This window comes from Oculina patagonica, chromosome 4, assembly GCF_052425735.1.
Source record: "Oculina patagonica isolate OP01 chromosome 4, crgOcupat, whole genome shotgun sequence".
Classification (NCBI taxonomy): domain Eukaryota; kingdom Metazoa; phylum Cnidaria; class Anthozoa; order Scleractinia; family Oculinidae; genus Oculina; species Oculina patagonica.
Genome location: NC_135761.1, coordinates 40499145 through 40526007, shown reverse-complemented (window position 1 = coordinate 40526007; position 26863 = coordinate 40499145). Strand labels below are relative to the sequence as shown.

Sequence of the window (26863 nt, the reverse complement as noted above, 5' to 3'; positions counted from 1 at the left end):
TTCTAAGCAGTAAATTATTTTGTTTGTTTCTATTTACAGTTTCATGTAATATTTATTTTTTATTTATTACACTATTTAGCATGTTATGTGATAACGCGGTTTTTACATATCTAATATTGTTAAAAATCATCAAAATGTTTCTTTTTCAAATTAATTTGAACAAATAAACAAATTTTGCTTACCCACACCCACACTCTTTCATGTTCTTCAGCTTCTTTTCACTTTTTGCCACACAATAAATACACACGATGTGGTCGCATGGTAAAACGACCCAGTCCATCACAGACCCACTTTTCATCGTATAGCACAAAATGCATACTGAAAACATAAAAATTCAATAAATTATTTAAATATAAGCATTATCTACAACTTTTACAAATCTAAAGCAAGATGGCAAATATACTTACTCCACTTCGCCATCATTTTTACTCGACGTTTGTTGTACGAGTCCATTTGTTCTGAAGACTTGACTCAGAAAAATACAAATTGTTGTGCGACAGAAATATGGCATGTTTACACGTTAAATACCTTAATAGGATTACAAGGTAATTGACACTGAAATTTAAAACTTCTTATCTTATTCATGTACAGTTAAGCCAATCACGTTTTACAACTTAGGAAAACACCAATTATATGTAAGATATCTGATACACTGTTTTCTAAAAGGGACCAGATTTTCAATTTCGAAAGAAAACGCCGCAGTATGTTTACTTATTTCGGACACAAGAACAGTAAACCACTTGGAAGCATACTGCTCATCGAAATTTGTTTTTAAGCTAAAAACAATAATACAACAACATATAGCTTTTTCACTACTGTAATAGAATAAAGACGACGTAAAATACAGTGCGATTATAACAGCAAATTCATTACTAATTTATAAATTTACAACAAAGTTTATCCTAACTGCGAAGAATGTTTACAACATGTTTGTAACGTAAGACGCGAAAACTCATCGCAGCATACCCAGATAGCTCGTGCATAATCGTTTACATAGCAACAAGCCATTCCGCCTAAAAACCTGTACCGGTGAAGTTGACCGAGTGTTTCGGAAAGGCGGGTTTCGTCTACCATGTAAACACTTAAGTGTGTTTTCTAAAGAAAACTATCAAAAGATGATTTCCTTAGCGTAGCTCGCTTAGCCTGGTAACTCGATAAGCTAATAGTTAATAGAGAGAAATGATTATAAAGTTGGGTAAAGTTTTATGTTGAAGATTTTTGTTTGATATGTTACCAGTTGACAGTGCACAAAACTTGTAAAAATACAATAGCTTGTTAACTGTGTTCATCCAACTTAGCAATAAAAACATTGCGATTACCTGTAAGCAAGTCATAATTATTTGCACAATGTCTGATGTTGAATTGTGAGTTGAAAGCGTTTATTATGATATTTACAGGTATGAAGAATGAACATTTTGCATTTTAAAAGTTATGCAATCATTTCTTTACATAAAGAAGCGAAATTACTTTGCACAACAATATATTTTGTGAAATTTGAAGCGTTATGTGAGATGCACAGAGAGAATTTCTATCACTTTCTATCACGGTTGATACATCGATTAACAGGCACAAATGCGACTTGCAACGCACTTTACAAACAAATATTACGCCCGCACAGATAAAGTTAACAAGAAATAGCTGAGAAAAACGTGAAGCAAAACAGTTTTGTAAAGTAAGAAACGCATGAAGCAAAACATAAACGAAAGACAGAAATTATATATGTGAAGAGTTTTATTGAATTCAATAGACAACCATGATGACATCTGTACTAATACAATGAGTCTGTATTGTTTATCTGTATAAACAATTATGAAATAACTCTTGACCTTGTTTTATAATAATTTTCAAAAATTGAATTTTTTTATATCCAAATATAAAAAATATTTCTGTTTATAATGGATAATAGAATGCAAAAATGGTATTCAAAGTGATTACACATAATTCTACTTTTTTCCACTTTACAGAAAATACTGTCAATTAAACACAATGTTCACTTAAGATTACTGTTTGTTAATACCGCAAGAGGTATTACATCATCATACCATTCACAATAGATTCGATAGAGGTATCTTTGATGTTTCTCATATATTGCCAAAATTCATTGCAAGGATTCTCCATCATAAATAATTTGAAGTTCACATCATTATTTGTAAATAGCGAAGTTCTGATTGCGTAATAGTTTTTATGATAATGTCCATTCAAGATGTTCAGATACTGGAGAAGTTGATAGTAAGCATCGTGCATCATTGCTTGCATTATAAATATCGCAGACTACTTCCATTTAAAAAGTAATACTGATGATAAGCTTTTACTTCAGCAAGCTCTACTTTGTCTTGTTTAGTATCTTCTTCTTTCCATTTTTGGGTAGTAACTGTAACAAATATAATAGAAAGAGTAATCAGTTATTGTAAGGTATTAATATTAATACTTATATCTATAATAAGATGACCTGTTTGTAAAATCTATAGTAAACCAAAGTAAAATAAAATCTTACCTGATTGCAAGTGTTAAACTTGCATTTGTAACTTTAATCACAAAGTCACTTTCAGCTCCAACAACTGCTCTATTTACCAAAAAACAAAATTAATTAACGCTCATTTATTAATCTTCAGCAACATAACAGCATTTTACAAATAGAACACCTTTCATAGTTTATTTAACAAGCACTATGATTAACATCTTTCTTACAGTTCTTCAAAGAATAATTGATAATAATCTTATTCATCACTGTAGTAAAACATTTCTAACAATTTTATCAAAATAAAGTTAAATTAAAATATTTAGCGTTGATAATTGAAGGACACAAAAATTGGCTTATGATCGCTATAATATGATTCCAAAGTTCCAGAACTTTCCACAAAATCCGGTATGTTTGTATATATGTGATCAATAGTAGACTTGTAATCAGTAGTGTAATCTTTAATAAGTTGAGTGTAACCTCTTTTTTGAATTAAATTCATTTGTAGAGCTTTTTGTTCTGAATTCGCTTCCAAAAGATTTATATTAAAATCTCCCAACAAAGTTGTAGGCATTTTCTTCCCACCAAAAAGACTATCATGAACATGATCCAAAGCATCAATAAAGCTACGTAGTGATACCTTCGATTTGGAACGATAAACACTTATAATATGTAAGTTTTCAACTGGTTCATTAAGCACATTTACGGTAATTTCAACACCATTGTAGTTGTATCTTAATCCCCCAGATACACATTGTAAACTTTTTTTTACATAGACAATAGTTCCATAAATAGATCTGCAACTGCTATTAACAAAATAATCATTACGATAGATGTCGAAATTTTCCAGTTCAAAATCGCTATCACTGTGTGCAGTGCACAAACCTGTTTCAACAAATATGGCAACATCTACAACTTTTATGCTGTAATCAGTTTCGACATCTTTAAAGTGAAGAGGAAGAGATCTGACATTATGAAACAAAATTTTGAATGTATTATCTGGCTTACTGTACAAAAACGGAACACATACTTCAAGCATGGCTTGCTTACGTAGCCTAGCCATCTCGGTAACAACTTTTTCGCTCACAGTTATTTTTTTCTCGTTCAGTTTTAAAATGTGCAGCGAAGAAAGATTTCTTACTCTACTAAGACCAACATAGTGCATATGATCTCTACGTGAAGCTGGAAACTCAATAACAATTTCATTAAGTGTATCTCCTTGACAACGATGAATAGTTTTTCCTGCAGCAGCCCTCAATGGAAACTGTCTACGCATAACTTGAGCTACAGTGCGCTTATTTATGGTAAAATGTCTTGTTATCTCTAAAAGCGGTGTCCAGTTCTTATCAATTGAATTGTTATAAAGATGTACATAACGTGCTCGCCAATTTTGTCCTACATTAGATTCTTGAAATAATACCCACAGTATACTTGGCCTAACAGAACTAGAAATTCTATAATCAATTTTTTTCAAAATGAATTCAGCGCCATTTGTCATACCGTCTAAAACACAGATATTAGTTGTTAAATCATACTTCAATCCTTCAGCTACATCAACAACAGAAAACAAACCCATAGTTTTGGAAGGATCATTTGGTATTTTCTCTTTCATTCTTTCTTTTAGCTCGTCACATAAATCGCCAACAATAACATCAATTGCTTTAATGCGCGCTTTAGAACATGTGCATTTTTCAAACACTGCTCTGTTATGACAATCTACACTTGCATTTATAGGATAAACATGAGTTACATTTATTAAACTGTCATTTGTAGAAACACGACTTTGTAAAATGTTGATATCTTTGTCAGTATGCTTCCCCTCTCGAACACGATTCAACAATTCAGCAAAATCTTTGTCGTCTTTCTGTCTCATAATTTTCGTAAGTTCGTACATACGAAAATACTCTTGCCAAATGTTGCTAGCTAAACAACCATACCCTTGCAATGAATTTTCGAAAATCCACTTATCAAAAACTGGTTTCAGTTGAAATAAATCACCCACTGTTATAATATCAACTCCTCCAAATGGTTTTGCAACATTCATTACTTCTTGCAAACGTGAATTCAAGAATTGAAATAGCTGACTTCCTACCATAGAAACCTCGTCAATAAAAATAACTCGAACATCTTTTAAACGACTTCTCATTGTATTTAACCTATCACTGTCCAATCTACGATATTCAAAACCTCTGTTAACTGGAATTTTAAATGCACTATGCAATGTGTTGCCATTAATAATAAATGCTGCCTTTCCTGTAGGAGCAACTTTTAATACTTTCATCTCATCTGGGTTTTCACCTGCACTATTAAAATATCTGATAAGACATTCATATAAGCAGTTGGTTACTGTTGTTTTGCCACAACCCGCTCCACCACTCAAAAAAAGTGTCATTTGATTGCTGGTTGTTTTCACAGAGTGTAAAACATGATAAAAAAACTCCATTTGCTCTCTGTTTAATAATCGTACAAGCTGTCTATATCTATTATCATCCATACGATATACTAAAAGTTCTTCATGATCATTTGCTGTTGGAAAACATCCAAAATCATCTAAAAGATTATACTTCTCGACATTCTTCCTCTCTTTGTCAGCATCAAAGCAATCAGAAAACTGGGCAGCTATAACAGCATCATATTCATCTTGCTCGTCATTATGTTGTGTACAAGAAGCAACGTTTTCAAATAGCTCGACATCATTATTTAAACATTCCATTGCCTTCTCCAACATTTCGCTATTATATTCGTATCTTTCTCTTGCCTGAGATATCTGAAATTTTAATAGTTGAAATCTCTCACAATAACTTTCACAACTACCAATTAGATCTTTGCTTTCATTTCTCCATGCAGTGTAAAGCATGAGCTGTTCTCTATAATAGTTTTCAGAATCATTTTCTCTATGAAATCGTACTGAACGAATAATTTTAGATTTCGTTCTTTTCACCAGCTTCCATCCTCCACCAACTACATATTCCTCTTTACTGTTATCATTGTCATTTTCAAAACTAATGTCATCCTCAACACTTTCTTCGAAACCTCTTTCAGGTGGATATTCCATATTGTAATAGTTATCTTTAGTATGCTTTTCACAATCTTCATCTTTTACATAGTTATACCACGCAGCAAAATCAGCTAAGCAAACGTTTTCAAGTTGACGTGGTCGTCTCTGATATCTCTTTATTAAGTTATCAGATTCAATATCTTCAGAATTATCAGCTAATTCTTTAATTTTATCCATAGTTTTTAGCAAAAATACTCTTTCATCAGGATTAGAAGTGTTTATAAACTGAAATGATCTTGAAGAACGCCTTAAAGGCATTTGTAACACCATATACACAGCTTCTTGTGCACTAATTTCAACTGCATTAAGAAACTTATTTCCAATGTGTCGAACTCGATCTCTTATCGTTTGATTGCCTGACTTGGCTTCTTCGCAAGCTGCCTCAAGAAGTCTGCATATTCCTCTTTGACCCTTTGTAATATATGACAAAATGTACACAGCACATGCATATGGATCCAAAACATACTGCATATCCATATTAGCTTGCCATATTCTCAAAAGAAGAGTGTTGTAACTATTGACTCTTATTTCACTCGGAGCTCTCTTTAATAAAACAGTATCACGACTCAGCGAAAACCTAATTGCAGTTATGTAACTTTCTTCACTTAAACCAAGTCTGATAAGAAACTCATCGAAGGTGATATCATCACCATATTTCATGTCATCAAGTAACTGTTTTATGCTATCAAATTGATCTTTTATATTATTCAGTTGATCATCAGTAAAATTCTCCTTAGTAAGAGCACTAAGAATCATTGTTCTTCTCATAGGAGGTAACGGGAAATTAAATCTGCAAATTTTCTGACCTTTTTTCTTACACGTTTTCGCGTGTCTATGTGTCTGCAAATTGATCAGATCGACCATATCATCAGAATTATTCTTTACACATGTTAAATATTTGTCAATAAACTCGACGATTTTATCATTCGTGTCTACTTCATACTGTGGAGCATTTTTTATCCACAATAACGCATGAATATGAGGACTTCCTCTTTGCTGAAACTCAACCCGATAAAAAAAATCGGCAATTTCTCCAACAGGCATAAATTCACTTTTGAGAACATCATGAATAAGACGTTGAATCATATAATCAAAGTTACGTGCACAGCTAACAGGGTCTTTCTGAATAAGTTCTGACTTCTTTTGCCAATTCATTTCATTGATTTCACAATCAGTGTATTCTCTACCATCAACAAGTCTTCCCAAAATTTTTAAAAGATGATTCCATCTTGTTTCTGCCGCTGAAAAAGAACAAAACCAAGTTGGATTTCCCAACTGTCGTATCATAGCAAATAAATCTTTTTTACAACGTTCAAAAAAAGCTGGTGAACCACGAATATCTTTCAGAACTCTAAAGCCTTCATCCAACTGAATCAATCTATTTACTGTCTCTGGACACTTCAAATCACCAGCAGTAAACTTCTTACCCTTCGTTTTACACTTTCGCAAGGACAATGATGCAGTATCTTGAATTCGTTTGATTTGCAACTTTTTCAGCTTATAAAAAATGTTACTTACGGATTGTGCAACTCTTCGATCTCGATTTCGCAATTCCCATTTGCATATGGTACTATAATGAACAGGAATTACTCTATCTTTATTCTCACATCTTCGTTTTCCACAAAAAATTGATGGAAATGCTAAAAACTCTGAATCTTTGTCAATAAAAAGTCCTAACGGTCTACTACCTTCTCCAGGAGCAACGTTTATAATTTTGTCAACATCTGTTGATGGATCCGACTCTTGTAGTAAAGTATCTGTAACTCCTGATGGACGTTCATGTGCCTCACACCAGCCATCATCATCGTCAACAATATTATCACTCTCATCCAATATTGTATTACTATTACTACTACCTTCAGTGTTCTCGTTAGAAACTACATTTGACAATGCATTTCCTTCAAAAAACTCAGACCACTCTTCACTATTTCCTTTTTCAAGAGTATCAATCCAAGAATCACAAACTACTATTCCTTCATTTTTAAAAAGCGAACTTGTATTAACAAGATATCTAGCTGCATCCAAAACTTTTTTCGGTCGAACCACTTCAAATTGATAATGATGTTTATAGGCAAGACGTCTTTTAAGTTTAACTGCCACTGTATAAGAATCATCAAATGCTCTTGGAAGAGAACTTACAGTAGAATTAACATTAGCAGGAACATTTACAACTGCTCCGCATATTTTAAGTTGTCTACCTCTTGGCAGTTCACGCAACTGCATAAAACAAATACGAGGAGCAACGAGTCTTTCTTCTAGAGAACTTAAATTCAAGACTTCTTGTCTTTCTGGAAACGACATTCCATTTGCTTTCGCGCAACAAGGTAATCTTCCATGTAACAAACTTGAGTGACATGTGAAACAAATCCATTCAGTGTTGTCCACACTAGCTACTCCAGTAATACAAGAATTAACTCTATTGGAACAACAATTCCTATATACATTGCGATTACACTTTTTAACAGATGATCTATACCACAACTGATCACAACAAGTACAAATATATTCTGGACCACGTTGTATACTTGAATGAAAACCATCAATCAAATTTTCAACATCTTTACTCGTTTTTTTTTTTCTTCCATTTTTCTTTAATGTGAATACCATTCTTCATTTGACCTTCAGAAGAATTTCTACTATTTATTTTACATTGATTGCTTAAGCCTAAAGCATTAAGTTTTCTTTTTCTATACTCTCGCATATAAATTCTATTATTCAGCTTCCTTTTCTCAATATAAGACAGTTCATCATTACTACTGCTATTATTCTCGGCTGCTGTTTGCACATACTGTGAAATTCTGTTATTTCCGATGCTAACCATTATATCAGCATTTTGCTCATCCACAAAAGTGACTCTTTCACATTCATTGTCACTTACATTACTACCACAGAAATCTAAAGAAATAGTAGAAACATAATGATATTCATCAACATGACCAAGAACAATAGACCTACGCGTCTCAAACCCTGAGTGTTGACATTCTACAACAGTAAGCTCAGAAAAACCATCTCCAGATTCTACAATATTAATTCTCAAATTAAAAGCATTTGCAACAGCTTGTACTATAAGAGCATCACACCAAGTTCCCTCTCTACACATACTACTCAAATAATCTAACCAAGACTGTCCTTCCAAAAACTCAACAAATTCTTCGCAATGATTTCTAAGATATTCAACACCTGCAAAACGCACTCTCAAATGATTTGCCACCGAACCAAATATCTGATGACTAACACTTCGAAAAAAACAGTCTCCATTTCCACCACAATCAAAAGGAACAAGACCAACTGCACGTAATCTATTTCTAAGTAACGAAAGCGAACTACAATCATAACATTCCCTGTTATTCACCCTCATATTTTCATCGAAATTAACAACAGGACCAGGGTTCTTTTCAATATCACCACACATAAATAACATTTTATACAATATAGAAAATTTCTTATCATAACTAAATTTCCAAAACCCATATACATCATTGCAGAATGACGAAAATATAAAACTTCTATAATTTTTAGACTTTTGACCACTACCAGAAATAGAATGTAGCAAACCACAATAAAACGAAGACAAAATAACCTTTTTAAATCTTAACTTTAAATACAAGAAAGAAACATGCTGAGCACGATTCAACATATCAATACGTACACTTGCACGAACAAAAGCCTTCAAACGCGAAGAATCAGGGACATTGCGTTTAATATGATTCTTTATACCACGTTTAACTACACTCTTTTTATGAAATAAACTATGAATTCTCTTCAAGCAAATTCTCGATGGAGCTCTATCTCTTTTTCTGCTGATTCTTTTCACAACTCTTTGCCCATTACAACAATCGAAACATCTCGCACAATAACAACGTTTGTTTCTCACTAATTCCCTACCCCTTTCACATACTCGTTCACAAAAATAATGATTAATACATTTCTGACAATTCTGACAACTCTGATACATAACCAGCTTATTCATAGCTATTTATTATGTTCTTGAAGATGAAAAAGCACTAAAAAACAAACATTTACCTTTTGTTAGAAATATATAACACTTTCCAAATTACAATCACATTCCAAACACTCCATATAAGGAAACAACTAGAAGCAGTTTTCAAGAAATGCAAAGCAGCTTAAAAATGCTAGACAACTGTCAAAGATTCTAAGTATTATCTTTTGCTTTCAAATATCTAATGAAATACAAAACTACCTACCACATACTTTATCCATAAATAAATCGACTAATTGATGTTAGCTCTCTCACTGCCTTCCCCTAACTTTCTTTCAAAGTTTCTTCAACAGAAACAATCAGTTATGTAGAAACAAAACCTAGAAAACAAAAACAAAACAAAAATCATTGTATTAAAAAACAACTACTAAACAGCAATACATAACATCACGTACTCATGTCATTAACCTATCTTAAATCCCTAAACCTCTATCAAATTACTTCTTACTTCTCTAAACTAAATAACAAGTAAAATCATTCATTATAACATACAAACCGCTCTAAATATATCTGTGATGCCTACCTGCTTGTACTAGTGATGATAATATGAACAATAAACAGCAAATTCTAATGTCATCCGTCCACTAGCTACAACTCAACAAAATTATTACCAAGTTCATAGGAATCATGAAATCTTGCAACTTCTTGTTATCCACTGAACCTTTTCACCTACTTCTGAAATACAGAGTAGTGTCTTCAAAATATCATACAGTATAACGTTCTAGAGATCGTCCTTTAAATAAATATTCTATTTTACATAAGAAGTTCCAAAATAACAACACCGTCGTGCGCCACATTAGCATATCGAAAAATTAATTAAGGAGAATATTCAACGACTACTTCTGCCGCTAAAAGACAGATAATAGCTTCCAATATGTACAACAAATGTTCTATATACATCCCTGCACAAACATGTTACCCTACCCTTTCCTCACCTTCAAAACTGAAACCATTCTCAGTGAAAATAAACTAGAACTGTCTATGAAAACAACTCAGCCACATATAATAACCTTGATAAAATTATTAATTCTCAATACCCTTTTAAAAGATGCAGCGCAGAGAGATTTGTTGATACAGCTACCTAATTAGAAAGACATAAGTACTATTAACAAAGCAAATTAGTTTCCTGTTCCTCAGATAACGATAATCGCACTTCCCCTAATCGTTTTATTCTGTTTCTACAGTATTCAATATACTGCTTTCCTATGTTTCTTAGATAACCTGTCATCGCACTTCCGTTTACTGAATCTTTTTATCCTGTTTCTACAATATTAAATATAGTGCCTTACTTTTCTAGCCTGCATGAAAGCCAAACAAACTACCAAAGCGGAAGATAAAATACAACCTCAATATTTCTTTTTGCGTGATAACTTCACTTTATCAGTAGAGAGAATCAAATATTCTCCTCTTGACACCTTATTTGACATATCTGACTGGTCTGACGCCAACCCGCGACCCTAACACGAACGCAAATAGAAATTTGAAAACAGCTTTAGGATCCTCTAATCGAACTAGCGGCATACTTTAACAATGCGAACCGCAAATATAATATCAAAGCACACATCTAAATAAAAAATGACGCTTCATGAAACAAATACCTATTTACTTCCTTTCCTCGCGTGAGATCTTCAAATAAACAAAACTATGAACAAAAGCAGCATATGATGACCTATGATAGATAAAATCTCCTTATCGCATTTGGCGGCCTTACTGAAGACAGTACTTCATGTAATATATCACATTATACACAAACCATTATTTTTTCAAAAGGGAAGACAAGAAATTAACAGTACATCCCTTATGATCCAAACATTTACACTATATGACCCACATGTGTAAATAAACACTATTAAAACTCAACAAGAGAAAACGCACAATACGAAGAACAGCATCCTGATGCATCTTATCAGCAAAATGTATATAAATATTATACGAACATATAAAAAACAGAAAGGCTGACCGTACAGTAAGCTAATACTGTAGTAACTGACTTCATAAGGAAAAGATTTTGTTTTTGCACAAACCGAAGCCGAAAAAATACTGCCCAGAAAAATTGCCAAAACCCCTGCCCCATATGGCCTGAATTTAAAATAGTACGTCCCTTATATTCCGAGCATTTACAATATATGTGCAGCAATTCCACTCGAAGAAAAACAAAATATAACGTCTAGAACGTTACAATGAACGTATAAAAAGTTGACTTGGAATACAACCACGAAAGGTCTATTTCTTACCTTGTTTCCTTGCAACTTTATCACTTCGTTACCTTACGTGAGGTCTTACACAAAGCACTATCCTGACCGAGCGAGTAACTCAGAAATTCTCGTGTCACGCCACGGTCACGTCGTTGATGACGTGACCGTGGCGTGACACGAGACAAAAAAGGAACGCTTTTAAAGGACGTTAAAAAAAAGAATTAAGAGAAATTTATTGTCATACATCTGATCAGTTTCATGACACAAATTTTATTAACATTGTAATGTACTGTAGTAATAAAGATGGTAAATTTTAAGCTCGGTAATAAATAATAAAGATAAGATGTTCTACATGACACGAGCATGTGACAAAGAACCAACCGTTATCTGGGAGGCCATGGGTTCGATTCCCGTCGGGGACTCAGAATTTTTCTTTGTCCCATGCTAGTGTCATGTAGAACATCTTATCTTTATTTTAATGTACTGTTATTGCTTAGTTTGTGTCCCACAGAGCAAACTTAAAATTGAGAGATTTAGTAAAATAAAACAATTAATTTTTTTGTCAGCCACTCCATTTAGATGGGCGGCGAAGGTACCGTGCCTTGGGGCAATTAAATCAAAAATAATTGAAATTAATAGTAAATACGAAACTAAAAGCTCAATATCAGCCTACCAACTGAAAATATTGATATAATTGGTTGTTACAAGTCACAGCAATGAATTCTATATAAAATACTCTGGCTTTACCTTATGACTGTGCAGGTTGTTCATTTGTCATTTGAGTACGCTGTCCCATAGCCAGAACATTCAGATTGAAATTTCAAAATCACAGAAACGTTACAATCATTCTCAAACTGATAACATGAAAAATGTACTAAAATCGCACCTCCTGAACTAAAGTAGCAAATTATTTTTTGTTGTCCTGTCCTATGCCACAGAACTATAACAGGCTGAGAATAGCACATCCAGATTTTACTCTAATTCTGCCAGCTCTTGTATCACAGTACCATCTTCTAGAACATCGATATCCTTGTCTTTGTCAGTGCTATCATCAGTTGAGAAGTGGTCGATCAACACCTTACTCTTTTTCGCAGCTTCCTGTGGCCTGTACGATTTTCTTTTTGTTTGGTTAGGTCGACGCGTCACAGGTGATGCCCACAGTTGGATAGCTGGTATGTGATTGTAGTCCTTAAGCTTCTGGCCCTCTTTGCGGATTCTGTTAAGGCTGTTAAGGGATTCTTTGCAGCCAGCACGGGAATCTGTCTTTACACGATTCATGAGTGAAAATAACCTCTCAACCTTTGCTTTTGAGATGGGACCATGCTCCAATCACTTCTATGATCAAAGTCCAAAATCTGCTGCCACACGCGTAAGTAGGGACTTCTTGATGGGTTGAGGTATCGTTTACTGTAATCAAGAAGAGAATGCCACTGCTCCAGTAAGTCGTGTAATGATCTATCTGCTCAAGCATTCAAAAGCTGTGCAATATGAGAGCAATCTCCTTCTCAGAGCTGTTCAGATTTCGTCATCTGGTCCATTCTGTGTTTCGTCATCTGGTCTAGTCAGTGTTCCATCATCTGGTCTAGACAGTGTTTCGTCATCTGGTCTAGTCAGTGTTCCGTCATCTGGTCTAGTCAGTGTTTCGTCATCTGGTCTAGTCAGTGTTCCATCATCTGGTCTAGACAGTGTTTCGTCATCTGGTCTAGTCAGTGTTCCATCATCTGGTCTAGTCAGTGTTCCATCATCTGGTCTAGTCAGTGTTTCGTCATCTGGTCTAGTCAGTGTTCCATCATCTGGTCTAGTCAGTGTTCCATCATCTGGTCTAGTCAGTGTTCCATCATCTGGTCTAGACAGTGTTCCGTCATCTGGTCTAGTCAGTGTTCCATCATCTGGTCTAGACAGTGTTCCGTCATCTGGTCTAGTCAGTGTTCCATCATCTGGTCTAGTCAGTGTTCCATCATCTGGTCTAGTCAGTGTTCCGTCATCTGGTCTAGTCAGTGTTCCATCATCTGGTCTAGACAGTGTTCCGTCATCTGGTCTAGTCAGTGTTCCATCATCTGGTCTAGACAGTGTTTCGTCATCTGGTCTAGTCAGTGTTCCATCATCTGGTCTAGTCAGTGTTCCATCATCTGGTCTAGTCAGTGTTTCGTCATCTGGTCTAGTCAGTGTTCCATCATCTGGTCTAGTCAGTGTTCCATCATCTGGTCTAGTCAGTGTTCCGTCATCTGGTCTAGTCAGTGTTCCATCATCTGGTCTAGACAGTGTTTCGTCATCTGGTCTAGACAGTGTTCCGTCATCTGGTCTAGTCAGTGTTCCGTCATCTGGTCTAGTCAGTGTTCCATCATCTGGTCTAGACAGTGTTCCGTCATCTGGTCTAGTCAGTGTTCCGTCATCTGGTCTAGTCAGTGTTCCATCATCTGGTCTAGACAGTGTTCCGTCATCTGGTCTAGTCAGTTTTGTTAATAGGAAATATAATGGACGAATAATAATACAACATACATCATCAATGGCTAATGCCATTTAAAGTCTGTCTGCACCCCCCTCCACAAACATGTCAAGTCATGATAAAAACTCCATTAGAAATGTGCCTGCCCCTCAAGAATTTTTGGCAGCAACCAAACAAAGTGTAATAGAAAAGTATTAGCCTTTTATGCTTATTTCCAGCTACTAAGACGTAAGTAAGTAGCATACAAAATAATCTGCCATCTTGTTCATATACCTCTAAATATGCAGAGAACAGTAGTAGACTCATAAAGAAGTTTAGATAATATTAAGAATTTCCCGGGGCCGTTCCACTAGCGGCAACATTTACATAAGCTTAAGCTTATTTATGAACCGCGCAGGTGCTTCGAGAAGATTGCATTTATACTATCGACTGTTGCTCTAGCATAAACGTCAAGAAAACCTTGTATAAATATTAATCCCGTAACTAACTATGACATCTAGCAATTAAATCTCACCTTGTTTACTTCAAAATACCCTCTAATGTCCTTTTGGACAAAAGAGGGTTGAAGATTCTGCCAAAAATAGTCATCCATCCTGTCGATTTCGACACTCATGAAATCAGCTGAGGTTACCAAGTGGCAGGATAAAAAAGTTAGGGGAGGGAAGGGTGGTCAAAGCAGAAAGTGAGAAATGAGTATTCGCAAAGTGAATCTTCGCTTTTCACTTTTAAATCGACTTTCAATTTTGTCTTTTTGATTTTAACATTTTCAATTTAACATTTGCTAAATCGACTTTTGATTTCGACTTTTCACTTTCGATGGCCACTCTCGGCCACCGTAATCAATAGCTAAGAATATATCTCTCTTTTCACTACGTTGATTTCGCAAAACTTATCTGGAATGCCCCATCCTCCTGCATACACACACATTCTGACCCCCCTTAAACAAATTATCACTTCCTTTGGGATCAAATGACCTAAATTTTACGTCACCTAGGAGGAATCAATCAAGTCTTTCAGTGGCTCTGAGTATTCTCTGATAAAAGAAGCCCACAACAGGAGCTTATAAAACGTAATGATGATGAGTGCGCACATTAAAACAAAAAGTCTTATGCGTTAAACTACTGCGTGCTAAGGTTAAGGAGGCTCAATGTAGTTTTTGTAGCCCTAGGGTGGTTGTTTTGAAAATGAAAATTATCAAGGTAGTCGATGATCGATTTTTTGCCAAAATACACCATAATGATGAAATATGACAAAAAATAATTTTTTATTGGTCCCTGAGTCACAAAGGTTACCATAGCATAGCAGTAACTCGTTTTCTTTTGTTTTCAAACAAGCTTGATTTTCTTGAAATCTAGATTGACACTGTCTGTCAATCACGTCTTTTAATTTCTGGTTTATGCTTTCAAGCCTGTTGTTGGTAGAATTTAAAAATTGGTGAATGAGCTTTTAAGCTCCTCCACCCACTGATAACGAATGTGGTGCCAATTCTCATTAAAGTAATCTTTAACTGCTGAGAATTTGGTAGACATGAACTCCTTATATAATTTGTCATATTGTTCTTCGTTTTTAGCATAGGCCATTGACTGCAGCAACTCCAACACTTGCTGCTTCTCCTTGCAAGTTAAGCCCATTTTTCCCGTGGTGACTTCCAAACAGAAACGTCTCAAGGTGTGGAAGAGACAGATAAGTAATTCTGCTTGTGGCAGTTCATCCAGCATTACTTAACGATCAGTCACGTCCTTGTTTGCCATGATACAACCAATCAATTGCCAATTTGGATAATTTTTTTTCAAAAAGGTTATTTTTTTATGGTATCTGCTTGCTCGTCTGCTGTTAACGTAAGTCCAATAATTTCACTTTCTCCAATTCCATCTATGACCATCATCACATAAAAAGTTAGGCACAAGTCATTGGTTTCTTATTTTAGTCCTTTGGAACATTACTACTAAGACCACCTTATATATAAGGTTTATATTCTCGCTTTTCAGACAAACCAAAAAAATCCCGATATACTATGAAAATCCAAGTAATACTTTCATAATACAACTAAATTTCATGGGGAAAACACAAACTAACATAATTAAATTAATATAATTATTTCGAAATCAATTTGTAGCACATTTGCTGAAGTTTCTACTCTTTTCAAATCAATTAAAATACAACTATTTCATTTTGTAATGTAATTTTATTGATGTTATGAGATATTTTAGTGTGATTTAATTTTGGCGGTAAAATGGCCATAAGAGCAATCAGAGGCATTTTTGAACTAAATTCGTGGAAAAAGAGTTTCTTGTGCCAATCAATAAATTATTGTTTTTGATTGAGAAAAAGGTATGGACTGTTATAAAATGTCTTTCAATTAAAAATAAACCACCGCACATTTGAAAAAAAATAAATTTGAAAACCCACTAAAATTCACTCTGTGGCAAGGCACAAGCTACCTACCTAGTTGAAAAAATAAAGTAAAAATTACAGTTTAACTGAAAATTTGTTTCTAAGCATGCAAAACATTACCAACTAGTTAATTTACCTTGAAAAAAAAGTTTGCGCACGAAATGCAGAAGGAAGATCTGTTTCCAGTACTGAGAAGTTGGCTATTTTAATGTAGAATTTCAATGTGAAAACTAGGGGGTGGTCAATCTCAGGATTGAAAAGGAAGAAAATCATTTAAATGCCACCAGTCTAAATTTTATCTGATAGGTTTTAATTGCTGAAAATATTAGGGAAATCGGCTGACCCCCATCTTTTGGCACTATCTGGTTTTCCTGTTGTTTTTTTTATTTTGTTCTAATCCCTCGTAATCCATTCTGTCGATTTTTGGAATTATCAGTGAATCTCCCACCAGTACTTTCGTTCCTTTACATGAAGATATAACACAGGATTTGAAGCATTGATATTTTTGTAAATGTTAATGCAGAGTGAATGGTATAAAACTGATATGGTGTTCATCTTTTCCCCTAAATCTTCAAGCAGTTTCATACTTGCATTCATCACCTACAATAAAAACACTTCAAATTTTAAGTCATCTGGCAAAGGCCAAACATTACTTTAAAGCAACACGTTAAGTTTAAAGCAGAGATTACTTTCCTGACGTATCTCCCCAGTCTGTTATGTACCCACCAAGTAAACTGGCGATAAGCTGCGTAACGATAATTGCTGAAAAGAAAGAAATTTATAAACGTACTGGTAATGTGTTTTTGTAAAATCATTTCAAATGGAATGAAAAGCATGTCACAGGTCAGTGAAATTGCCGTGACAATTTGCTATCACCGGCTGATGGGGGTGTAGCTACACGTATACAGCAATGTCAGTAGCATCTGTTCTTTTCTTTTGTTTCACAGTGCCTACAACAAAATTAGGCAAGGGCCGTGTGCACAAAATGTAATCTACCGAGTTTAATGGATGCAAAATCCTTTCACTAAGTCTCAATGTAATACACTTACGAAAGGCCTGCGAAAACTGTAATTATCAATCAATGTAACGCTTGCAATGCAATTACTGTGTCTTTCCCATTGTTGATCAAAAATCGGTTGTTCAGTTCGAAAATTTGATATACCAAAGCTAGTGGCATCCTAACAAACGTTAGAGAAATTGAAGTGTGGCGCTATACAATTGAACTAGCTACTTTATTCGGAAATATTCTTTTTTTGCAATAAAGGTAGGTTTTAATTTCATTAAATGTCGGAGCCGATCAAGACGATCAAGTATTCGACACTGTAACTTTTGTTGATTTCAATCTTCTAGAATCCTTAAGAGAATCTGTGAAATACAGGGTGTCTGTAGCTAATCTACAGTATCCCAGCATTAGAGGACAAAATATTACAAATATTATTGCGTTCCCACGGCGCTCGTATCCCACGCGCCTGACTCAAACTAACAATGGCCGTCTCCAATACTTCCCTTCGTAAACAGACAGTTTCGAAACTAAGATGCTGAATTATACAGCTATGAGGGAGATTGTTGTCCATATCTGAGCCACATATTGAAATACAGCAATGCAGAATTCGAAACATTGCAGGTTTTACATATTTACTTTTTGTACAAGGAGAGCAACACAAAAATATAAAGTCGACAAGTATCAAAACAGTAAATGAATAAATGTAGTTTCATGTTTATTATCCTTTTATTCAATTAACATTGTTCACCTGATATTTTTGTTATAACTTCATCCCTGGCAGCACACACACACGGACTCTCTCTCTCTTTTGCTGATTTTCCCAGTTTTCTCGATTCTTGCAACTACACCACTGGGTTTTTCCTCTCCTTTCAAGCTCGTTCTGGCAATAAGCTGCTAACCTTATCGTTCAGCCAACCAACTTCAAATATGGAGGACAGTGCCAGCATTTTTTCTTTGTCGGTTTCGCTCATCCTTGGCTGAACTGTCTTTAAGTCAGCCTCAGTTAGGCTATCTCCCACTAATGATTTGCAAAGAACTTCATTTAAGTTGGGAATGTCTAAAAAAATTCAGCCTAGAAGCGTACACAAAATATCAAACATGAGCTACTAGTCAATTCAAATCGATATATGAATGCCACCACTGCATAATAAAAAGAATTTTTTGAAACAAAACAAATATTAATTACCCCTCGCAAACAGCAAAAGCGCCAGTGCTCCGCTTGTTTTGCCATAATTTCCTTTTCATTGAGCACCTGAAAACCACGGTTACGTTTCTTAAAACCAGCGCTTTGTCCACATCTTGATGTTTCTTCAGCTGGTAGTCGCCGCCGGCATGCTGATCCACAAAGTTGGCAGTAATCGTCGTAACAGATTCTTTGACAACTTTGCCAATATACTTCATGGATCTGCTGTATGAAATGGCAATCCATTCTTTGGATGCAGGTGATGGTGCCTTTGAGAACAAAGATAAATATATGAGCCTTTACATTTACATTCACCTTCTGCGAAGAGAGGATTTTTCTAATTGGCATTACGCATGATTTTTTGTAGAACATGTAGATTACAAACATCGGATTATTATTCATAGTTACTGTTATTGAGTGCACATTACCCTTTCTTCTGGTATTGCTTTTTCACTGTTGGCCAGTGATCCTTGCCTAACTTTCTATCAAAAGAAGAACAAATTACAATTATCAAAAGAAATAGTTTAACTGGTTAAGTGTGTATTGTAGCCAACTTTGGATGGGCTCAATTGATCTTCTAAATCTGTGCTGTCGACCTTTGCCTAAGGACCGTCAGCAGTCTCTGCTTCCTAAAATTCTTCCTATAATTTAAAAAAATGCATCAACATAAACAATTAACAATAATCAAAAGAAAATTGTTTTATCCCGAGAATAATATATAATAATAAAAACTTTATTACCGTGTCTGTGTGTTTAGCCCTTATGGACTAATTGGGGACACAATTAAAATACCTAAAATACTATTAATAATGCTAAGCTAAAAATATTTAAAACACTTAACTAAAAACTAAAAACTAATATTTACAATGCATCATCGTTAAATGCATCATTTAAATCATCAATGCATCAATGTTAAATCATCAATGCATCAATGTTAATTTAATGCATCATTTTCCTTCTACATGGATGAAATCGAAGGAGATGTCGATGTCGAGAAGTGAATGTATTATTTTTTAGCCAACCTTGGACAGGCTCACATCCTCAACTTCTTCGCTTTCCTTTGCGTCAGGACTCTAAGCTTCCTAAAATAGAATTTTTTTGAAACGCATGATCATAAACAAATAAAAATTATCAGAAGAAACATTGTTTTATCAGAATAAGTGAATCTTTCGTTATTTTGCCTATCCTGAAGTTGGTTGTTCTGTCAAGGACTGCATGGTCTTCGAACAACGGTGCCTGTCCATTTACACGCACCCTTAGTGGCTGATCATTAGGGTTGTACTCTTGCCTCTGCCAAACTCTTTCGAGTCTGATAAAAATCAAGGTGACTTCAAGATCCTTATATCCCAGGGTTCGTTATAAAACAGAGATCTTGAAAGTTATCCTTGAAGATGTTTTTGAACATTTCATCTTGTCCTTCATTACTTTTTTGTTCTCTTATTTTTGTTAAATTGTCCAAAAGATTTCTCTTTGGTAGATCACAGCTGTTATTTCTATAAGACACACGTGTCATTGGACAACGTTGGATGTTGGTTTAGGAGTGATGTAAGAGTAATAGTAATAGTAATAGTATATCTTTATTGCGCCTTACTCTCCAAAGGGAGGTATTGGTCTGTTTACAACAAAGGTTTTAACATTTACTAATACATTTAAGAAATAACAAAAATTTGATTCTTATACAATTCATAATGTCAATATATGTAAAAATTAAATAAATTATAATGTTCATTGTGCTTGTAAGTTAAGAAGCTCTTTCCTTTTTTGAAACATTGAATGTATATATTTACCTACTACTTTTGATGTATGTTCATAAGAGTGGCCTTTGTATGTTTCCCGCCCATTCCCAGGGATGGTTACCCTGGCACTATGTTTTCTTTCCGTCCAGGTGTGGGTGGTTCTCCAACAGGGGCCTTTCATCTTGATGTTCAAAACCTCACAGATCATCTAAGAAACAAAAACCAACAACAAAAAAGTATTCTGCAAATGGAAAGTAAAACATCAAAAAACTACCTTTCACATTTTCACTTCATATAATGACGTGGGTTAAATTCGACGATACAATAAAACACTTACACTCATCTCCAAGTGCTACTCGCACTTGCACTTGCAGTGGGAGCCTCTGGGGGCTGGTTGAAAAACCGTGGCTCCATGAAGCCACGTGTAGATAAAATTAGCGACTTAGGAACGTGGATACAAATGCACAGACTGATTGAATTCCAAAGTAACCAAGAAATAGACGTATTATGATCGAATGTTGATTCCAAGATGTTAATTAATGAATCAGACAAGACTATTTACATATAGCAGTGAAATCAGACGTAATAGTGGTTGTAATTGTAGACGTGATTGTAGTTGTGAGTGGTTCGAACTAAAAAGCAAATGACGGAAAACTTATGTAAGCTTACAATAACAAAACTAATTACGAGCAGAGTACAGTACAAATCAAGTACAAAATCTGGACTAGAAAATCAACGCAAATATTACAAAATCTAGATAGATAGAAAAATATAACAATAGACTTACTTTGATTTGGGTCCTGAGACTGATAGCGATTGTAGTTTTAAAAGGCTGATAGCAAATGGTAGCCAGCGACAACAATTGCGTAGATAGCGATGGACGAAACTCATCGATTTTAAAGATTATGTAACAAACAATCACAGCATGCGACATGACAATTCGATAATGTACATAATAATTGTTTGGTTAATAATTGTTTGAGTAAAATCAAAACAAAACGATAATAAACGTTGCGAAAGTAATATTCCGGCCCCTTTTAAAGCAGGTACATCAGGTAAATGCCTTTAACTAATAAAGTACAATAAAGTTCTTATAAGAAAACAAAGTTCCTTAATGTTCAGCAGCCTCCAGTAGCTCAACTTTGTCTATTGGCCGTGTGAGAACTGATGTTCTCGTCTTCACCTTTGACTCCTCACTAAGCCATCGTTTCGGCTCTGATAAACCTCAAGTACTCTACCAAGGGGCCACAAACCGCGGGGAGTTTTTCGTCGAGGACCAGAACTACATCATTAACAGCAAAATTTCTGCTTGCCTTGTTCTACTTTCGCCTCTCTTGCAAAGCAGGTAGGTATTCCTGTACCCAGCAACGCCAAAACACATCAGCTGGGTACTGTACATGGCGCCATCTGCGGCGGGAAAATTTGTCGTCCTTGACAAACAATCCTGGTGGCAATGTGGGACCTGATCGTAAAAGTAGCAGGTGGTTAGGTGTCAGCGCCTCTGGATCTCTGAGATCATCTGAAACCTTCGTTATCGGGTGCCCATTGATGATGGATTCCACTTCGCAAGCTGGTCTTGCAGAAGCGCTTTCTCGGGCAAGTTAGCCATCTTCTGCTGCCCCACAGATGCTTGCGTTCTCTTACAATGAAAGTAGCCATTCAAAACGCGGATAAAATTTATTTTACATTCACAGCGGTGTGAAACAGCTCATCATCCTATTAAAACAAAACTGCAGAATTCCTTTATAATAAATGAGTACAACACTTTCACTTATTTTCAACTTAAATGAAAATACCCCTTTGTTCTTTCAGGAGCAGTGTAAATTTTTTAAATCCCTATACTGGCAAAAACACACTAAATTCAAAACAGATAAACAAAATGAAGCTTATTTGCAGAGAAGATGCGTCTCGGATTACACTTGTGTGTGAAATCTGTTCGCGTAAAGAAGCCAAAAATTGTGATCTAAAGATTAAAATATGAAAGAAACTTGAATTAAGCTTCGCTCAGAATTAAATTTCATTCAAAATGAAGGAAGGCAAGAAATGCATTAAAAAGCACCAAGATATTGTGAATTTTAAAGGCATGCAAATCTGCATGCATGCGTTATTAACATGCGTATGTGCACCTAAATATTTGGATGACGGGTTTGTACGTGTTTAGAAGACAGCAGGGCAAGGTTATCCTGCTGGTTTTCTGAACTCGAAAACTTTGGATTTCCTTTTTCTAAGAATGTTGGTGGATAAGAAGAGAGTTATTTAAAGCTACCTTTTGTATTTTAAATTTAAAACTTCTTTTGTTTATTCTGATGGGCGATCACGGTCCTGTAAGTTCACTGGTTGTTGGAGGGTTTTTTCCGTACAACCAGGCCTTTAATTTTCTAAAAAGTGGTTGCCCAAACTCACTTTTAGTAGTCTCGGAAGCGCTTAGTTCGAGCACTGTAGGGAAAAATCTACCCTGGCCTGCAACGCTACCTTAATCTTGTATTTTTGTTTTCACGGTTTTTGAGTCTAATGCTTGCGTGCGCTTTGCGCATGCGCATTAGACTCTTTGTTATATGAAAAAAGCTGTTAGCAATCTCAAGGGAATGGTTCGGGATCGATAATCGTTCGCTGTAATGTAGAAAACAATGATCAGCTGCAAGAACGGACTCCGTACGGACACGCACGATTAGTTTCAATTAAAAACAGCCAATCAGCGACACATGTACCCACGCATAATTAAAAGTTCTTTCTCAAGTCACGATTATTCAACACTTGAACAGGACGTAATAATTTTCCAGTTAAGACATTTGTAAGCTTTTTGTGAAAATAAATCTTCGTTTTCAGTTCAGTTAAGCACTTGTGTTTTCGTCTTGCTTAAAAAGCAAGACGTCTTTGAGAAAAAATATTTCGACGGCGACTCGCGTTTATTTACACAATGCGACCAAATATTTATTTTGTTTTAAAAAATAGAAAACTTTACCTCGTATTTTGTATTTAAGTCATTCGAATTTTGACCAATTTTTTCTTTACAGTGCAAACAAAAACCTTCAAAAATAAAAGATGTACATGGATAAATGTAAATCAAGTTAGCGACTAAATCTTGTTTGGCCGCTTTCAGTATACACTGTCCCGGCCTTTGCCATACACTGAAATCATCTCTTTTTCGACTCTAGATCTTAATTCTTCTACAGCTGAAAAAAATGTTACATTGATATGGAGTGTGCGCGATGTACTCATCTCTGTGTATGGTAGCTCGAAAAATGCCTAGTTTCCAGCGTTCAAAGTCATCTAATTGACGTGAGCATTTACACCCGTTTTAAGGAAAATCGTCACTAAGTGCTTACAGTACATGGAGTAACAGTCACTATTTCAAGTGCTTTTATTGCAAAATCTGTTTCAGAGTCATCATAAATGGTGAAAAATCTGAAAGAAAACGATGTGAAGTTCTTCAACCCTTGTTGTAATGAACATGTTTTGTAATCGTCACGCAATCTTGTCCAAATGTTTAATCGTTTCTGCTTTTACGGACAATACGGAAGAAGTAAATCAACTCCTGTTCATACTTTAAATTTTGTCAAGCAAAACATTTATGACTGTTTCTTTTCTCCTTCATCCACGTGCCCCTAGCTTGCTATAAGCATTTTAAATTAAATCCCGAAAAAATCTAACAATTTTAACCGGCTACGAAAACCGCGCAATCTGTATCACTATGCCATACGGCATTAACTCATGTCACCCTTGGTGACCTATTTTTGAAAAATGACGCAGCAACTTCTCATTGGCAATTGTTTCATGGCATCGATTCTTGAAATGGGTCTTTTATGTAAAAAATTTGCCCAGTCTTTACTCCTTCTGCAAATATCTTATTGCTATAATCGGAAGAATAACTTGCCATGATCAAAACAACAACAGTAACTTGCTATCAACTACAACAACATGCAAGAAAAGCTAATAAGCATGTTTACTTGTTTATCTTCAGAGATTTTACTTTTTTCTCCTCCATAAAAAGTTGAAATCGGATTGATTTCACTAGTAGGAGGGTAAGTCAACCTGCAGTATGCAATGCTTTTTCTGTTAAAATACTTCTGAAGTCTTGATGATTTTGGAACTGATTTTTGAAAAGCTTTCCGCATTGAAGTTCTCACTTTTTTGCTCTTTTCCAAAACAGGTTTTAGTGCTTTTGTTGGGATTCTTGATACCGCTCTGTCCCTTACGCTTTTTATTGCATTGCTCTTTGGACCCAAGTTTATAGATATGTCAAAACAACATCTACATATTGACATCTACACATAATTTTTTATTCACCTGCACTGGTCTGGTCATCGTGATTATCAGCATCTTCAGAGTTTGTCAACAACTCCTCTGCTTGTGCCTTGTGTTTAGTTTCATTTGAATTCGCGTGTCCCTGAGATTGACAAATCAAGGAGTGAAGCTTACGAGCAATGAAGTACATCTTGGACTTAATGAACTTCGTAACGTTGTCTACAAATGAAACAATGTGACTGCTACACATTTAACAAGAAGGCTCAATTTCGTATTTAGTTGTCGTATTGTTTCGCACTTTTAGTGCGACTGTAGGTCGCTATGATTGATGTGTGCGTTGTATGCTTTAGAGCTCAAGTATTTAAAGCACAATGAAACAATTGTTACTCACCAAAAAGGACGGCAAAGCACGGCAATAAAGCTAGAAACAGAATCCCCAGCAAAATGGCCGCCTCGCAGAGAAAGTGGATCCAGCATGCATGGCGCAGAGACGTGGATCCAGCATGCATTGCGAGTCAGACCGAATTTAATTTTCCGGTTATGCAATTTAATTTCAATTTGATTTCCGTCCATGCAATTTAATGTCCACAAACTCCACCACCCGCAATAGACTCATTCACTGCGTTTGAATGAGTCAAAAATGGGAAACTCCTCGAGTGTGCTTGATTTGGACAGAAGATTTGTTATTGATGGTTTTTCACAGAACTGACTGACTCGAGCTTCCCCTTGCATATGTGGCGGCAGCCGGCGCTTAGCAACAACCTTGTTTTTTATAAGGAAGTTTGTTGTGGGGAAGCGGAACAAAACTGAGTATAGTCCAAAGTTGTCATGCTTCTCGTGGAGTTCGAAGAGAAAGGGCTCAAATAAATTGGCAGGGCAAAAGGCATCTTGAATTCGGCACCATTTGCCTTAAACACGAAGGCGCGCTATAAAAGGAGTAAAGCTCCTCCCCCTTTGTCACACGATCCCTACTTCCATGGCTAATTCAAATATGGCGGACCATGCGAGCAAGAAGGGGAAAAGTCGTTGATCCAAAATAAAAGTCGAATCCTACCTTGGGCTTTTTAATTTGACTAAAAAATACTCACTTTTGCAAAATAAACCAAGAAAACACCAGTGATGTCTCTTCTGTAGCGCATATGCAAGATTTTAGCTCACCGAATTTGAATTTGGCGCCCGTAACGGCTCCCTCCATTGGCGCGATGCTGTACAATAGCGCACAGATTCCTCTCGGCTGGATGCCCCTTCTTGAGCCTTCAAAATGAATGGCTTGTGGTCTTTCTTATTGTAACATGCTCATCCCTTGGTTTAATGGTTAACAAACGAGTAAAATCCATTGTGAAAGGATGACTGTTTGCTTCGTGGCGGATGTTGCGCCATATTACAAGGTCCACTTCTGTGTTGGATTGAACCGTTTTGCGTTTATTGCTGCTTCTTACCTTTTAATTTTCAAGTTGATCGTCAATTCTGCTTTAATACTTGATATTTTTTCGGCTGATTCTTCAGAGAAAACCCCAAAATTCGAACAGATGCCTTGTTGCACATCACGCATACGTATACATGTGAACGCCATGCGAAGCTCCGGGGCGAAGTTCTTGCGACAATATCATTTACTTGTGGACCTGGTTGTGTTTTGGCCGTGGAGAGACGACCACCGGAATATTGGACTCAGTATTCAAGCAAAACCTTCGTACATTATTTTGTTTGGTCTATAATGAGACTCTAATGACGCGATACAGTGGCAACGTAATAAATGTAATGGAACTTTATGTGTTGAATATGCACTTTATTTGGCTGACATTTGCAACTCCGCATTGACAGTCTATAGTCTGAATTACACAGGCGGTGTTTCATTTCGGTGGATTTCTAGACACACGATCAATTGCAAGGTACAGTAACATAAACCACTTCGATTTCATACTGCAGAGTATTTTATGCACAGTGTTTCTCAAATTATGTTTTCATAAATATTCTGGTGGGGTGAAACCTTCACATACGGTTACTTTTAGGTCTTTCCCATCACTCCTGAGGGAAAATATGCAGCCTTGAACGAGCTACCTCTGAGGTTCAAAGAGATCTTGGTCATGGCTTTCGCCTAAGGTAGTCAAGTGCTTACTTCGTACCTTCGTATTGTGATTTATCGAA

At 35.6% G+C, this 26863-nt stretch overlaps 2 protein-coding genes and 3 long non-coding RNA genes across 9 annotated transcripts in view; 2 read left to right on the top strand and 3 right to left on the bottom strand.

The window, feature by feature from the left end:
* Nucleotides 1-1652: 1652 nt before the first annotated feature.
* The window catches only part of LOC144650278 (uncharacterized), a 45446-nt gene continuing 20235 nt past the window's right edge, over nt 1653-26863 (top strand). Inside the window, exon 1 of the long non-coding RNA XR_013570068.1 lies at nt 1653-1662. This is a non-coding gene — a long non-coding RNA (uncharacterized LOC144650278). The remainder of the gene's footprint in view (nt 1663-26863) is intronic.
* LOC144650199 (uncharacterized) lies at nt 1729-11770 on the bottom strand. Of its 4 annotated transcripts, none has more exons than XR_013570045.1 (4): nt 10040-11770; nt 9722-9836; nt 2495-2563; nt 1729-2371 (listed from the first exon to the last, which is right to left on the bottom strand). XR_013570045.1 is itself a non-coding variant. In XM_078509854.1 (2 exons), the coding sequence occupies exon 1, from the start codon at nt 5691-5693 to the stop codon at nt 2781-2783; it is 2913 nt and encodes a 970-aa protein (XP_078365980.1). In that variant the 5' UTR covers nt 5694-5770; the 3' UTR covers nt 1729-2371; nt 2495-2780. The 4 variants fall into 4 exon arrangements, 1 of the variants encoding a protein (XP_078365980.1); XR_013570046.1 differs by having other exon boundaries at nt 10128-11770; XR_013570044.1 differs by having other exon boundaries at nt 1730-2371; nt 9722-11770.
* LOC144648720 (uncharacterized) lies at nt 18295-21467 on the bottom strand. Its single transcript, XR_013569751.1, has 3 exons — nt 20525-21467; nt 19760-19819; nt 18295-19219 (listed from the first exon to the last, which is right to left on the bottom strand). It is a non-coding gene; the product is annotated as an uncharacterized LOC144648720 (long non-coding RNA).
* On the bottom strand, nt 24317-25262 carry LOC144648909 (uncharacterized). Of its 2 annotated transcripts, none has more exons than XR_013569799.1 (2): nt 25110-25262; nt 24317-24860 (listed from the first exon to the last, which is right to left on the bottom strand). XR_013569799.1 is itself a non-coding variant. In XM_078508356.1 (2 exons), the coding sequence occupies exons 1-2, from the start codon at nt 25225-25227 to the stop codon at nt 24753-24755; spliced, it is 303 nt and encodes a 100-aa protein (XP_078364482.1). In that variant the 5' UTR covers nt 25228-25262; the 3' UTR covers nt 24317-24752. The 2 variants fall into 2 exon arrangements, 1 of the variants encoding a protein (XP_078364482.1); XM_078508356.1 differs by having other exon boundaries at nt 24317-24937.
* On the top strand, nt 25907-26487 carry LOC144648719 (uncharacterized). The gene is made up of 2 exons (XR_013569750.1): nt 25907-26106; nt 26225-26487. It is a non-coding gene; the product is annotated as an uncharacterized LOC144648719 (long non-coding RNA).

Bases quoted from the DNA above. Each gene is read 5' to 3' on its own strand.
- LOC144650199 (XM_078509854.1), bottom strand. From the start codon at position 5,693: ATGGATAAAATTAAAGAATTAGCTGATAATTCTGAAGATATTGAATCT.
- LOC144648909 (XM_078508356.1), bottom strand. From the start codon at position 25,227: ATGCATGCTGGATCCACGTCTCTGCGCCATGCATGCTGGATCCACTTT. The intron at 24,938-25,109 runs GTGAGTAACAAT...TTTCATTTGTAG, and splicing joins GTGCTTTGCCGTCCTTTTTG to ACAACGTTACGAAGTTCATT.